Source organism: Hipposideros armiger, unplaced genomic scaffold (genome assembly GCF_001890085.2).
Source record: "Hipposideros armiger isolate ML-2016 unplaced genomic scaffold, ASM189008v1 scaffold_6, whole genome shotgun sequence".
Taxonomy (NCBI): Eukaryota; Metazoa; Chordata; class Mammalia; order Chiroptera; family Hipposideridae; genus Hipposideros; species Hipposideros armiger.
In genome coordinates, this window is record NW_017731356.1 from 8634462 (window position 1) to 8647464 (window position 13003).

At 37.9% G+C, this 13003-nt stretch overlaps 1 protein-coding gene across 7 annotated transcripts in view; it reads left to right on the forward strand.

The window, feature by feature from the left end:
* ABL2 (ABL proto-oncogene 2, non-receptor tyrosine kinase) overlaps positions 1-13003 on the forward strand; it is a 93201-nt gene that overhangs the window by 52150 nt on the left and 28048 nt on the right. For 2 of the 7 annotated variants that reach the window (XM_019646554.1, XM_019646575.1), the window contains exons 2-3: positions 10009-10071; positions 11251-11421. In XM_019646554.1, the coding sequence (XP_019502099.1) occupies positions 10009-10071; positions 11251-11421 (234 nt within the window). Of the gene's footprint in view, positions 1-4906; positions 5025-10008; positions 10072-11250; positions 11422-13003 lie in introns of those variants that run through there. The other 5 variants (XM_019646568.1, XM_019646593.1, XM_019646564.1 and 2 more) reach the window with 4 other exon arrangements.

Here is a 13003-nt window from a genome sequence, read left to right on the forward strand (position 1 = left end):
AGTCTATCTGAAGTGTACCTGGCGTATAAGACGACCCCCCACTTGGAGGCATATTTTTCAGGGCCAAAAAATCGTCTTATACGCCGGCAAATACGGTAGGTTTTTTAGTCATTGCTCTAAAGATTTCAGCACACATATTGCTTTTCACAACCTGTATAGATTCAATATTTAACCACCTCAAGTAAATATGGAAACTTCATCATCATATTATTTTCTTTTTTCCCCCTTTTATGTTATAGTTGTTATATGTTATATCTACATACAGTTAAGAGTCCCTACAGAGGGTGTCCACACTTTGCTTTAAACTATCAAGCATATTTTAAAGAACTGAAGAGGAGAAGAATAGTCTATCCTGTTTACCATTTTTGTTTCTCTTTATTCCTAATGTTCCAGAGTTTTCTTCTGGTATCATTTTTCCTGTCTGAAGAACTTCCTTTAACAATTCTTGTAGATCAGGCCTGCTGGCAATGAGTTCTTCCCTTCAACTGAGATTGCTTTATTTCACCTTCATTTCTGAAGGATATTTTTATGTGTCTATAGAAGTTTGGGTTGATAGTTTTTCTCTCAGCCCTTAAGATAATGTTTTTTCACTTTTTTTAGCCTCCATGGTTTCAGGTGAGAAAGCTGCAGTATTCAAATCACTGTTCCCCTATAAGTATGATCCTGCGCTTTTGTCTGACTCTTCTCTCCCTAAGTGACCTCATCCAGCTCCCTAGTTTTAGATTCCATCTGTATGCCGATGTCTGTAGCCCAGGTTCTTCTCTGAGCTCCTGGTTTATATATCAAGGTGTTTAACTAGATCCCTTAAGTTTACTTGTCTATGGTGGGATTTTTTATTTATACTACTATTGCTTTTAAGTGAATTACATGGCTATCTACCCATTTTACTCAAGCCTGCAATCTGGCAGCCATTTTTTATTCTCTCCCTCTGTCTTCTTATATCCAGGTAATCTGCAAGCCCTATCAATTCCATCTCCAAACCGGATTTTAAAATTCTTTCACTTTTCTTTGTCTTCACCGACACCATTCTATTCTAAGCCAACACGATCTGTTACTGAAGTGCTGCATATTTTCCTGTTTCTAATTTTGTTCCCCATCTAATCCATTTTTTTTTCACCCAGTAGCCACAGTGATCTTTTACAAAATGAAAGTCAGAATAGATGACCTCCCTGCTTAAAAGTGGTCAGTGGATTCCTGTTGTACTTGGAATAGAATCCTGCATCCTTAAGTGCTTGGTCTGGCCGGCCACTGTCTACCTTACTGATACCATCTTTTCATGCCCCTCTTCTGACTTGATCAATTATAGCCACACTCTTCATTTCGTCCACATACCAGGCTCTTTCCTACCTTGGCGTTTTTACAGTTGCTCCATTCTCTCAGTTCAGACCCCTCTTTTGCCTGAGCTTAAGTGTCACCGTCTTTAAAGTAGTGAATTCCCCCCCCCCCAACCTTTTTATCTTTTATGGACTTTATTTTTTGCCTGGCACCTTATCTCCTGCCTAGCAAAGTGCTTTGCACATAGTAGCCACTCGGTATCTGCTGAATGAATGAATCCTAATGGAGATTAAAAGAGCCAGATGCAAAGATATAATATTATTTTAATAATTTAATAAGTGGGGATATTGAAGTGGGTGTTGTGTAGTTATCTTTCTATTTATATATAGTTCCCAAATTTTCTCTAATGAGCCTGTATCGCTTTTATATGAGTAAACTTGAAAACCATTTTAAAAATTACAACATGCCTCACCACTAATAATTTTGTTGTTTAATCTTCTCAGGCTTTCATTTTTCATTTTTTTGTTGATGAGTTTTTCATGCATACTGTTTTATTTCATTCTGTTAAATGTTTAAGAGGTATTAGTAGTTTAGCTAATTAAAAGCATAGAATCACAAAAGAATCTTCATATTTTCTTTATATTATACTTTTGTGTGTGTCTTTTCTTACTTTTCCTAGTTTTTACTGTAGTCTTTTAAATCTCATCCCCACAGAGCTGTTTTGTGCCTTTTTTCTCTGCCTTTAATGACTTTGCCTTTTTCTGAACCTTGCCTAATTTCTACTGTGGGAGTTGGGTAGGATTTTTTCTTTTGCTTTTTTCTTTGAGCTGTATGACTGCAGCCAAGCTGTATTTAATGTAAGGGTGCTTCTGAAGGTCCTATCATTATTGTAACTATTCTTACCCACAAATTATAAATAGAAATGTAATTATTGCCTATACTTGGCTTTGGAGAGAAATGTTGAACTATTGAGGATATTTTTTGTCAGGTCAGGGTGGGGGGAGCCTTATTCAGGTTGTTCTGTACAGTGCCATTCAGAGGGAGATCAGCATGCTTTAGCAAAAAGTATATGTTGATTTGTGTTTGTGTATGTAAATTCATAGCATAACTGGAGATGTCTGGTTGTCTAAATAGGAGTCAAACAGAAACAGCACCGATTAGCTCTCCAAACTCATGAACAAACTGTTTAAATTTATATAGACATTTTCACATTCATAATCCATGATAAAAAAAATTCTCACAGTTTATTCTAAACTGTCCTCATTTAAGAGTATGGCGGTTGACATGAAATATGCAGCTGTACACAGGAAGAGAACTATTCTGTTTACTACAATGGAGTGCTCTTACAGGTACATGTAAAATGAGGAAAGCAAAGGGCGTAGAGTGTGAAATGTCCTAGTGTCTAAGAAGGGGAGGGGGTGAAAAGGTGTGTGTCCATTTATATTAAAACAGTGTAAAACTACAGCATGCACATTTAGGTGACCTCTAAGGAAGGAATGAATAGGGTAGAGGGGCGTATGCTTCATTCTATAGATTCACCTTTGGAACCATGTAAATATTTTATGTAATAACAGAATTTTAAAAGCAAAGCTTAGGGCCAGCCGAGTGGCTCAGTTGGTTAAGAACTCGCTTAAAAGTGCAAGCTCTGAGCAACAGCAGTTGGATGCCCGGCCCGAGCTGAACTGCCAACAGGTGGCAGGATGGTTCAGCTAAAAAAAGAAAAAAAAGGAAAGCTTAAAAATGGAAAATAAAATAAAACAAATTAACTTAAGTGTATATCCTAGTGGCAGCAGTTCTCAAAGTTTGATTTTGTTCACAAAGCCCTGTGTTGACATTTGCACTGATAGTGCCAAAGCATGTTAACATGGGTTCCTTGTTATTTTAAAATTATAAATATTGTTAAAATTTCTCACTTTTAAATATTGTAAGTAATGATAGATATAACCCACAGAACAGGTCTTTGGAGACCTCAATACTTTTTATTTAATACTTTTTAAATTTTTATTGTAAAGTATACACAACAATTTTCATTTTAAACTATTCTTAAATAGCTTTGTGTACAGTTTAGTAGCCTTGAATATATTCACAATGTTGTGTAACCATCCATTTGCTGAACTAGATTTTCAGAACCAGAACAAATTCTAGATATTTCATATCTAGTGGAATCGTACAATATTTGTCTTTCTGTGTCTGGCTTATTTCACTTAGCATAATGTTCTCAAAGCCCTTCTATGTTGCAGCATGTATCAACATTTTTTCCTCTTTATGGTTGAATGATATTCCATTGTATGTAGTAATCTGTACCACATTTTGTTTATTCATCCCCTCTTTACTCCTGGTTCCAATATAGGAGCATTTGAAAATGTACTTATTAATTATTGGTAATTTTAATAGCAGATTTACTGATGACATAGTAAACCATATGGCATAGAATATAGATGTGTATTGAACATGGATTATGGAGTTCCTTTCCCGTATATTTTGTATAATCTGGAGGAGAAAAAAATTGAACTGGTATTTGAAATTCTGAGTCATTAACTGAGGTAACCATTAATCATTTAACTCTTGATTTCCCCATAATGTTGACAGTACTGGCTTTATAAAGGTTAATTTCATTGAAAGTGTAAGCTTTGTTATTGTAAATGATTAATAATTACCTACATCAAAGTCATTCTTCCTTTAAGGTTACATTGTAATTTTGTTTCAGCTTTATTTAAGGCTGTTTCAATCCTGCTGTCCTGTAAGTGTACCCTGTTACCTTTATTGACCTGGAACCTAGCACAGTGGCTGGTACACGCAGGTGCTTAATGAATGTTTATGGAATCAATGAATGTTCCTTGCTGTACAGTTTCATTCTTGTATTATTTTTGTAGATTATCACGAAAGCCATCCGTCATTTGTAGGTTACTATTTTAATTCTCATAAAATACTCTCTCATTTTCAGGTTCTTAAATTTCTTTAACTTTGTGCCTATAAACAAATATTAGGCTTTGGCTTTTAAAAGTTTTAACACTCAAAACCTTTCAATACTATCATGCCATGTTTTTAACCTTTATTAAGCTATAGAGCCAAACTGTTAGCGAAGGCAGTCATTTCCTCCTGGCTTCTGTGCTTGTGAATCAGATTGTGACTATTTCTTTGACTTTGGATTTGTGGTTTCTCAAACTATTTTAAGTGATGCAAAAGATGAGTCTCGTTAGGCGTTTCCTCTATTTTAAAAGTGCCGTGTCTTATTGTAAACAGGTTTTCTCCGAGGACATTTTTCTCTGCAGTCTCATTTTTCTCTGCATCCACTTAGGAATGAAATCCCATCTACAAGTATGTATGCTGGTCCCCACATATTTTACTTGTTACCCATACGTGTGTTGGTTTTTATTTATTCGTTTTTTCACAATATTCCTAGAGGTTTTGATGTAACTCCCTACTGACTCATTCTTTGCTGATTACCACACATTTTCCTTTAGGGTGCCCTCCACCCACTTTGGGGCTTGTAAATTCTTAGCCTCCTATTGGTTCCCTCTGGCCACTGAGCACATGAGTCAGTGTCACATGCCTGTGATATTGCTTGTCAGAGAGTGGAATTCTAAGACTTTCTCTTTACTTAGAGCAGTTTAACTTTGTGCTCCTGAGCAGAGGAATGGTTCTTGGGACAGTTGTTCTTCCCCCTAATAGTTATGGCAGAGATCAGGACACGTCACTTCGCCGCCTGTGCGGGGAGGCCTCCGAAGCTGCTCTACCCAACTTGGCAGGTATGATACAGAGGGGATAGTTTGGGGAGGGCAGGTAATCACAGTAATCAAGTGTGCATGGCGATTTCCAAAAATTAGTCTTCTCAACCATTGTTATCCTCTTTGTTCTTGGCCAGTGAAGTTTCATGTGTTCTTTTTTTTTCTCTCTCTCGTATTTTACAGTACTTGCTGAAAAAAAGAATAAATGAGTCGTATGTAATATTTTGTGGTATTACGATACATATGGCTTGATATGGAGAACTTAAGCTATCTTATTTTGAGAACTGTTGAATGGTTTATCCAGCCACTTTACATAGTTTTTAAAAGAGGTATTAAAAAGTATTAGCTGCTTAGAGAATACACAGTCAGGTAAAGTGGAATTCTGGCAAGATAAGTGTTTATAAAATACATTGGAAATGCCTAAGCTAAAAATTTTGTATAATTTTTCCAATTGCTACCTACAGATTTCTAATTAAAGTGAGAAAAGTTATTGAATGACTAATTGGTGAAAAGTGTTCTTAATAAAATTAAGCATTAAATTTAGGAATTATCTATGGATTTGAGTTTGAGTCTTATTCTGGATTTTAACGTGTTTCACCCTAATAATTCACTCTGTACAAGCTGCTATTCCTGTGTTTAGCCTTCTGTTTATTGCATACAGCTAGTGTATCAGTAGGAAAAAAAGGAATAAAACTACCTTTTCTTAATAGTCATAATGTGTTTCTGCTACGTGGGTCCTGTATTCCTTCCATAAGTGAAATTCAGTCTGCTGTTGTCAAGTCTGTGATGTGCTTCTGTAACAATGATAAATGAAAGGTCAGCTCACTCTGTAAGGTAGTGTATAGTAGTCATGTCACATTGTTCAAAAGAAAACATTCCCAGCTGACATGTGCATTTGGGCAGGCACAGCGCGTCTGAATCAGTCCGATGTTTCTGTTCTAAACGGATGAGGGAGGCGGTGTAGACTAGACCCACTGGGTAACATTAGGACTTTTTCTTGCTCTTCCTGTAGGATTTGTTTGTCTTCGTATTTTTTGCCTTGTTGCTTAGCTTGGCCTCCCATTTAGTTCTTTAACTCTATGATTTCATACACGTTCATTCGTGGCCTCAGAAAACTGTTAGGATGTTTTTTTGTCTTTGAAAATTTTCCGCTCTGTTTCGTGCTAGGGGGTAGGATGGCGTTTTTGTGGATATCCTGTGCAGACGGATTATACAGGAAGTTGACCCTCAGTTCTATGAGAACAAAAGAGTTAGTGGAAAGAAAAGGAAGGAAGGAAATAAGATCTTTTGACTGGACCAAAAAGATCATAAAACCAGGGATGGGAAGAAGGGGAGTGGGGAATAGACGATTATTCTCCGAGTTGTGATTCTTTTAGTACTTTGGCCTCAAACCTACACTTTTATCCTGTATTTATTATTTTGTATATTTGAGAAATGTACAGTATTGTTTGGTCTGAATATATCTTTTAAGTTTATATAAAATTATGCCCTAGGTCACATTCTCTTTTCTCCTTTTATCAGACAACATGGTTTTTAAGAAGCTGACTTGCTTTTAACAATCCTCCTGTGAGCTTGATGGCGTTCCTCTTCAGTACAGATGAACTAAATGTCACAGATATGTCCTTGCACACTGACAGTCTGTCACTCTACTGTCACCAGTGCAGACTTACTGCTCATCCAATTTAAAGGCTTTCTCTTCTCGGAAACCTTTTCTGACTCCAGAAAAGTTTCTATTCTATTCTGTCCTCTGGGAGTGTAGCCGTCTGTGCGATTCATTTAGTAAACAAGTGTTTTTTGAGAGCCTCATATACATGCATTTTGGGTGCTTGGAATTTATCAGTGAAGAAAGCAGAAACCCCTGCCCTCATAAAACTGATATTCTAGTTGGGGGAGTTCAATTAATATACATGACTATAATAAATAAGTAAATTATATATTTTGTGCTGTTGAGAACTATGGAAGGAAATAAATTGGGAAAGGGGACATGGGGGATGTGGGAGTGTTGTCAGGAATAGATGTATTTTAAAATAGGACAGAGAATGCCGTCCGGAGAGGGTAACATCTGAGTGACGCGTCATAGGGATCTCTTGGGGAAGAATGTTTGTGGCAGATGGTAAAGCCAGGACAAAGGCCCTGAGGCAGGAGTGTACCTGCCTTGTTGAAGTAACCACAGGAGGGCCAGTGGTCAGATGAGATAAACTGGGGGAGGCGGGTGAGAAGATGAATTGGGCAGGGCAAGTTGTAAATGGCCATGTGGACCTTTGTAGGGACTTTAGATTTTACTCTAAGATATGGGTAGGTGGCCATCTGAGAGTTGTGAACAGAGGAGTAACAATCTGACTTATGCTTTAGAAACTGGCTGGTGTGTTGAGAATAGACAGAGCAGGGATAGAAGCGTGGAGATCAGGAACCTAGTGAGATAGTGTATTGGGTTGTCAGAAAAGTCATCACACATTTTTGCAACGAAAAACAGAAAATACGTCATGACTTTTCCGACAGCCCAATAGGTGAGAGATGATGGTGGTGACAGGGCGGGAGTAGTGAGGGGAGTGAGAAATGAGTAGATTCTGGATATATTTTTGAAGGAAGTGCCAATAGGATTTCCTGATGGATTGGTTGTAGTGTGTGAGAGCAAAAAAGAAGTCATGAATGATTCCAAGGATTTTTGGTTTTCGCTCCTAGCTTGATTGATATAATTGACATATAAGATTATGTAAGTTTAGGTTTACAGTGTGTTGTTTTGATACACTTGTATATTGCAAAATAATTACCACCATAGGCTTAGCTGAGACGTGCACCACATCACATAATTGCCATTTCTTTCTTTCTTTTTTTTTTTTTTTGTGGTGAGAACATTCAAGATCTACTCTCTTAGTAACTTTCAGATGTCTAATACATATTGTTAACTGTAGTCACCATTCTGTGCATTAGATCCCCAGAGCTTACTCATCTTATAGCTGGAAGTTTGTACTCAGACTTGCAAAGTTTTTGGCCTGAGCAACTAAAAAGATGGAGTTGCCATTGGCTGTGATGGGCATTCTGTGGGGTAAGCAGATTTTGGGGAAAGGAATGGAGAGTAGTGTTTTTATAGTAAGTCCAAATGGTGGTTTATAATCTTTATATTCTGAAGCCCAGCGTTGATGCCTAGTGTATAGTAAATGTTCACTAAAATTATTCATGTTATAAACTTGAAATTTTGATACACTGGGTTTTACAAAGTAAGGTGTAAATATATGGCATTTGCTGTTTTGGGCCCTTTAGGGTTTAAGAGTTGGTTTCAGTGTCTGCTTGATTACTCTTTCTAACTAGACTATTGATAGTACAAAAGTGTTACCCTAGATTTTTGTTCCTCGTATAATTTCAAACAAGGGAACTTGTATTTAAAAAGAAGGAAATGTACTTGAACTGTTTGATAATCATTAAACAATAATAATCACAAAACACTGTAATGTGTTATCACCATCACTGGCAAGAAACATCAGTGTGGATCATGTTATATTTACTATAGAACCTAATAAAGATGAATAATCTCTCTGCTTCTTTTGGCAATTCTTTTCATGTTGATAAGAGATTGATATTTCATAGCCCAATGGAAATTCTGCTAGAGTAGATGATTTTTCATTAGAATAAAAACATAGTACATGTGGCCAGTTTAAAGGATAGTTCATATAATATGGTGTTTTGTTTTTTTGGTTATCCTAATTGGTTATCTTAGTTTATGATACAGCTGTTCCCATTTACCTTAACTGCCTTTCAACAAGGAGCAACACACCTGTTTCATATTAACTCATCAGGACATTTGGGCGTATCTTTAGATTTGTTGTAATTTTTTTTTAAGGTTTTATTGGGGAATTGGGGAAGGGGAACAGCCACGTTGTTGTCCTTCAATCTTAGTTGTGGAGGGCGCAGCTAGTTCAGCTCCAAGTCCAGTCGCCATCCGGCTGCCTGTTGACAGCTCGCGGTTGCTCAGCTCAAGGTGTCTGTGTTCAATCTTAGTTGTGGGGGGCGTAGCCCATCATCCCATGCAGGAGTCCAACCAGCAACCTTGTTAGGAGCACATGCTCTCACCAGCTGAGCTATCCTGCCACCTGTTGGCAGCTCAGCTTGGGCGCAGCTCACTGGCCCATGTAGAAATCGAACTGGTGACCCTGTACTCAGAGCTCACGCTCTTAACCAACTGAGCCACTTGGCCAGCCCTGTTGTAGTATTCTTAATGTAAAACAAAATTTAATTAGCTGTGGAATTTTAAAGATATATTCCTTTTAAGAGGAGGAAGGAACGCAATGAAGTGAAATAAACTCTGGCTGTTAGGAGAATTACAGATCCAGCCTACAACAGGAATTTCTCTCTATTTCATGTACCTAGTTATAAAGACATTTTTAAAACATTGGTTAGTGCTATTTTAAGGTAAAATATTGGTCTTTCGGAAAAGGCATGATGCATTTTTGCAATGAAAAACAGAAAAAATACGTCAGACTTTTCCAACAACCCAATACATCTCATTGTTTCCTGTCACTTACTTTTTTGTGTTGTTTGGTCATTCGTTCAGTCAACAGTTATTGAACACATATTATGTAACTCTTACTAGAAAATAGATACTGTTCTTATGCCAAAGAGCACTTTGGAAAACAAACATGAATTGAGGAGATTATAAAGATAGAGGGTATTCCATGCTTCTGAGAGCACACGTGAGGCTTCCCAGGAGAGGTTCTATCGGAGCTGAGTGTTATAAAGTAAGTACAAGTCAGCCAGTCCAGAAAAGGTGGGATGAGATCGCATTCCAGGTAGACAGGACAGTGGGAACCAAGGCAGGAAGTAGGAAGAAGCATCCCGGCGTGTGTTAATGTTTAAAATTTGAGGTGTGGCATGGGGAGAGGTGAAGCTGGAGAACTAGGCAAGCTGATCCCCAAGCCCTTGCCGGCCGTGTTAAAGAGACTTTAGCCTTATGGTGAACTCTGGGAGAACCCGAAGAAGAGTGACGTGGTCCAATTTTTGTTTTGAATAGATCACTTTGCCAGCTGTGTGGAGGATGGATTTGAGGGAGACAAGACTGGAGGCAGTAGTCCAGGTGAGAGACGATGGGGACCTGAACTAAGGCATTGCAGTGGAGATGGAGTGGATTTGGAAGGAAATGAAACCACAGATTAAAGGGTTTTCCTCCTTCAAATATGATCACACTGATTTTAAATTAAAAATGAGTGGAGGGGAGAGGGAGAGAGAGACATCATAGAAAAGTGTTCTATTACATAGGCAGTTAGTCACCTGTAGCTGCTAAAAACAGTTCCAGTGATCAAGAACATCACGACTGGGAGACCCGTGCATTTTTTGTATAACTGACCTGGGCTGTAAGAAGCAGGTGATCTGGAATTACGGTACAAGGATCACCTGTGTGTGTGGTATGACTCAATTTAGGAAGAAACCAGGTCCGACAAAGCTTCAGCCATTACACCCGCTAGAAACTCAATAAATGTCCATTGTTGATGATGTTGTCTAGAGCCTTCAATTAAGTATTGATGTTTTATGAAAATGTGCCACCTAGGAAAAGAAAACAGGGTAAATTTTTTTTTTCATTAAAACAATTGCATTATTATGAACACTGCATGGTAACACAAAGGTATTTTGGAGTGCCAAGAATGTTTGGTATTAAACCAAAACATTTTTCTGTTTAACAGATAATTTTAAGATTTTTTTTCCTAGAAGCACTATTTTTACATATAATTGGAGGGTCTGGATTTATACAATATGTACATATTTCTTAAGATCTGTTAGCTTTTCCACAATTTGTTTTATATGGAGAGAGTAAGGGAAGGAGGGTAGTTTGGGAGGATTTATAATAACTGTTCCTTCTTAAAACCACCGGCACCAAAACAAAATATCCTGTATGTTTTATAAAACAAATTGCCATTTCTTTTTGAGATTTCTTTTTTTCATTTTAAGAAAACTGCTTTTCCTGTTATTTCAGATTTTTGGTGAATGCATATAAATCACAGGTAAACACTCATTTCGTGTTCTTTTCTCTGACTGTTTTGCTCTATTTTCAACAAGTAGACTTCTCTCATATTTAGGAGGCAGTGCCATTTGCTCGTCCGTCAATTCCACAACTATGTTCTACCCTGGAGCTGTCAGCCTGTGTCAGCGTCTGTCAGATATATGCCAGCAGCTAAAGTATCATGTTATGTACTGAACTCGAATGAATTTCCAACTGTTGAATTTACTGTGAATTCCTTTCTCTTTGTATGTCTTTCAGAAGCCTTGCACCGCCCCTACGGTTGTGAGGTTGAACCCCAGGCACTGAACGAAGCCATCAGGTGGAGCTCCAAGGAGAACTTGCTGGGAGCCACTGAGAGCGATCCCAATCTCTTTGTTGCACTTTATGATTTTGTAGCAAGTGGTGATAACACGCTCAGCATCACTAAAGGTGAGCTTCTGTGTGAAATCCTCCTCTCACTTGGCGGTTTTCATTCGTGGTTAGAAAATAAAGGGGTCTGTGTTAGATTCTGCCTCTAAAATGAGCTAGGTGATTTGGGCCCAGAAACTTTCGTTCATAATTGTCTTAAAAAAAAAAATCAGTGCATGGGATAATGTCACTTTGTCTCTTTATAGACCTGTTAAGGAGAAAATGAGATAAAGTATTTTAGAAAAACACCACACAGCATGTACAGAAACTTCCCTCCTTCTCAGAATTCTGTACCATGTGTAATATCAGCACTCACCTGCCACACAGGTGAGGTTTACTAGACATCTCTCCTCACTGGCCGTGGCTGAGGTGAGTCATGTTGCCAGACCCCAGTGCTGCTCAATGTTGTCCATGACTGACCACCTGTCTGAGAACTGTTTGTTCCCAATTTGCAAGGAGATTAAGAACTTGCACCCAAAATGTAAACCAACTACACATTTCTAAGTACATTATTAATTATTTAGTTCAGCTGACATTGTCTTTTTCTGGAGCAAGACTTTGGGCGTGAAGAAAGGAGTCCAGCGATTCACAACCTGGCACAAGCGTCTTATTTGCTGCGGACCCGCTTTGAGTAGCACTGGCCTAGATAACCTCATCTCTCACTTGTGTTAATACGGATCAGTAAAAGGGATAGTAGGAGGGGTTTCTATTGTAGTAATTCTCTCAGATTAGTCATTTATTTCAGTAGTAAATTCTTACAAAAGGGAACACTAAGAACATGACCAAGTAAAGTCATCCAGCATTGGGTTTTTGAACAAGGACAGAAAATATGGAGCTTTTATGGGAAAGAAATAGTATGGGGCGTTGACATTGTGTACATGAATTGGACTGCTAATTTGCCTAAGCTGGTTCTTGTCGTTTGAACCTATAAAAGCCTCCTACTGGGAAAAAAATATATTTCAGGATAATTTTTAAATGAAATTGTGACTTAAATGATTATTTGTCAAATATAACGCCTTTTATTTGTAGGGCTCAGAATGAGGTATTAAATGGGAGTGGATATACTAAATTAAGAAGCTACGCCTCCCTCCACTCAAGGATGTTACCCTTAAATAAAGTTTTTACATACATCAATTTTTAAAATCCAGCCAGATTCATCAAAAGCAGAAATCCTTAAAACTGAGTTTCTCAAACTGGATTATAGATACGTCCCAGCGCGGATGTGATGGCACATGTGTATGTGCCAGAGGTTTCAAAGACACAGGGAAAGTAAAGTGCATGATTTCCTAGTGTCAGTTTACTACTTCAGGGTTTTGGGCAGTTTTGGGGGTGGGATGGTGATGGTATTTGTATATGTGTGTGGGGGTCGTTCATGCACTGAAGTGTATTTTTACATAAAGTTTTAGGATAAAGCAAAGGACTTCAGAGAAATTTTTCTTTTGCGGTAGCCTCTTTGGGCTACAATACATTCTTTCACCTTTACTGATACATCAATGGAGAAGTTGGTAAGAGATGACTCAGAACATTCTTTCCTAGGTACAATTTGCATGGCAATAGTTTCCAGGAGAGCTCAGTCACCAAGAAAACATTGATAAAGTCTGAC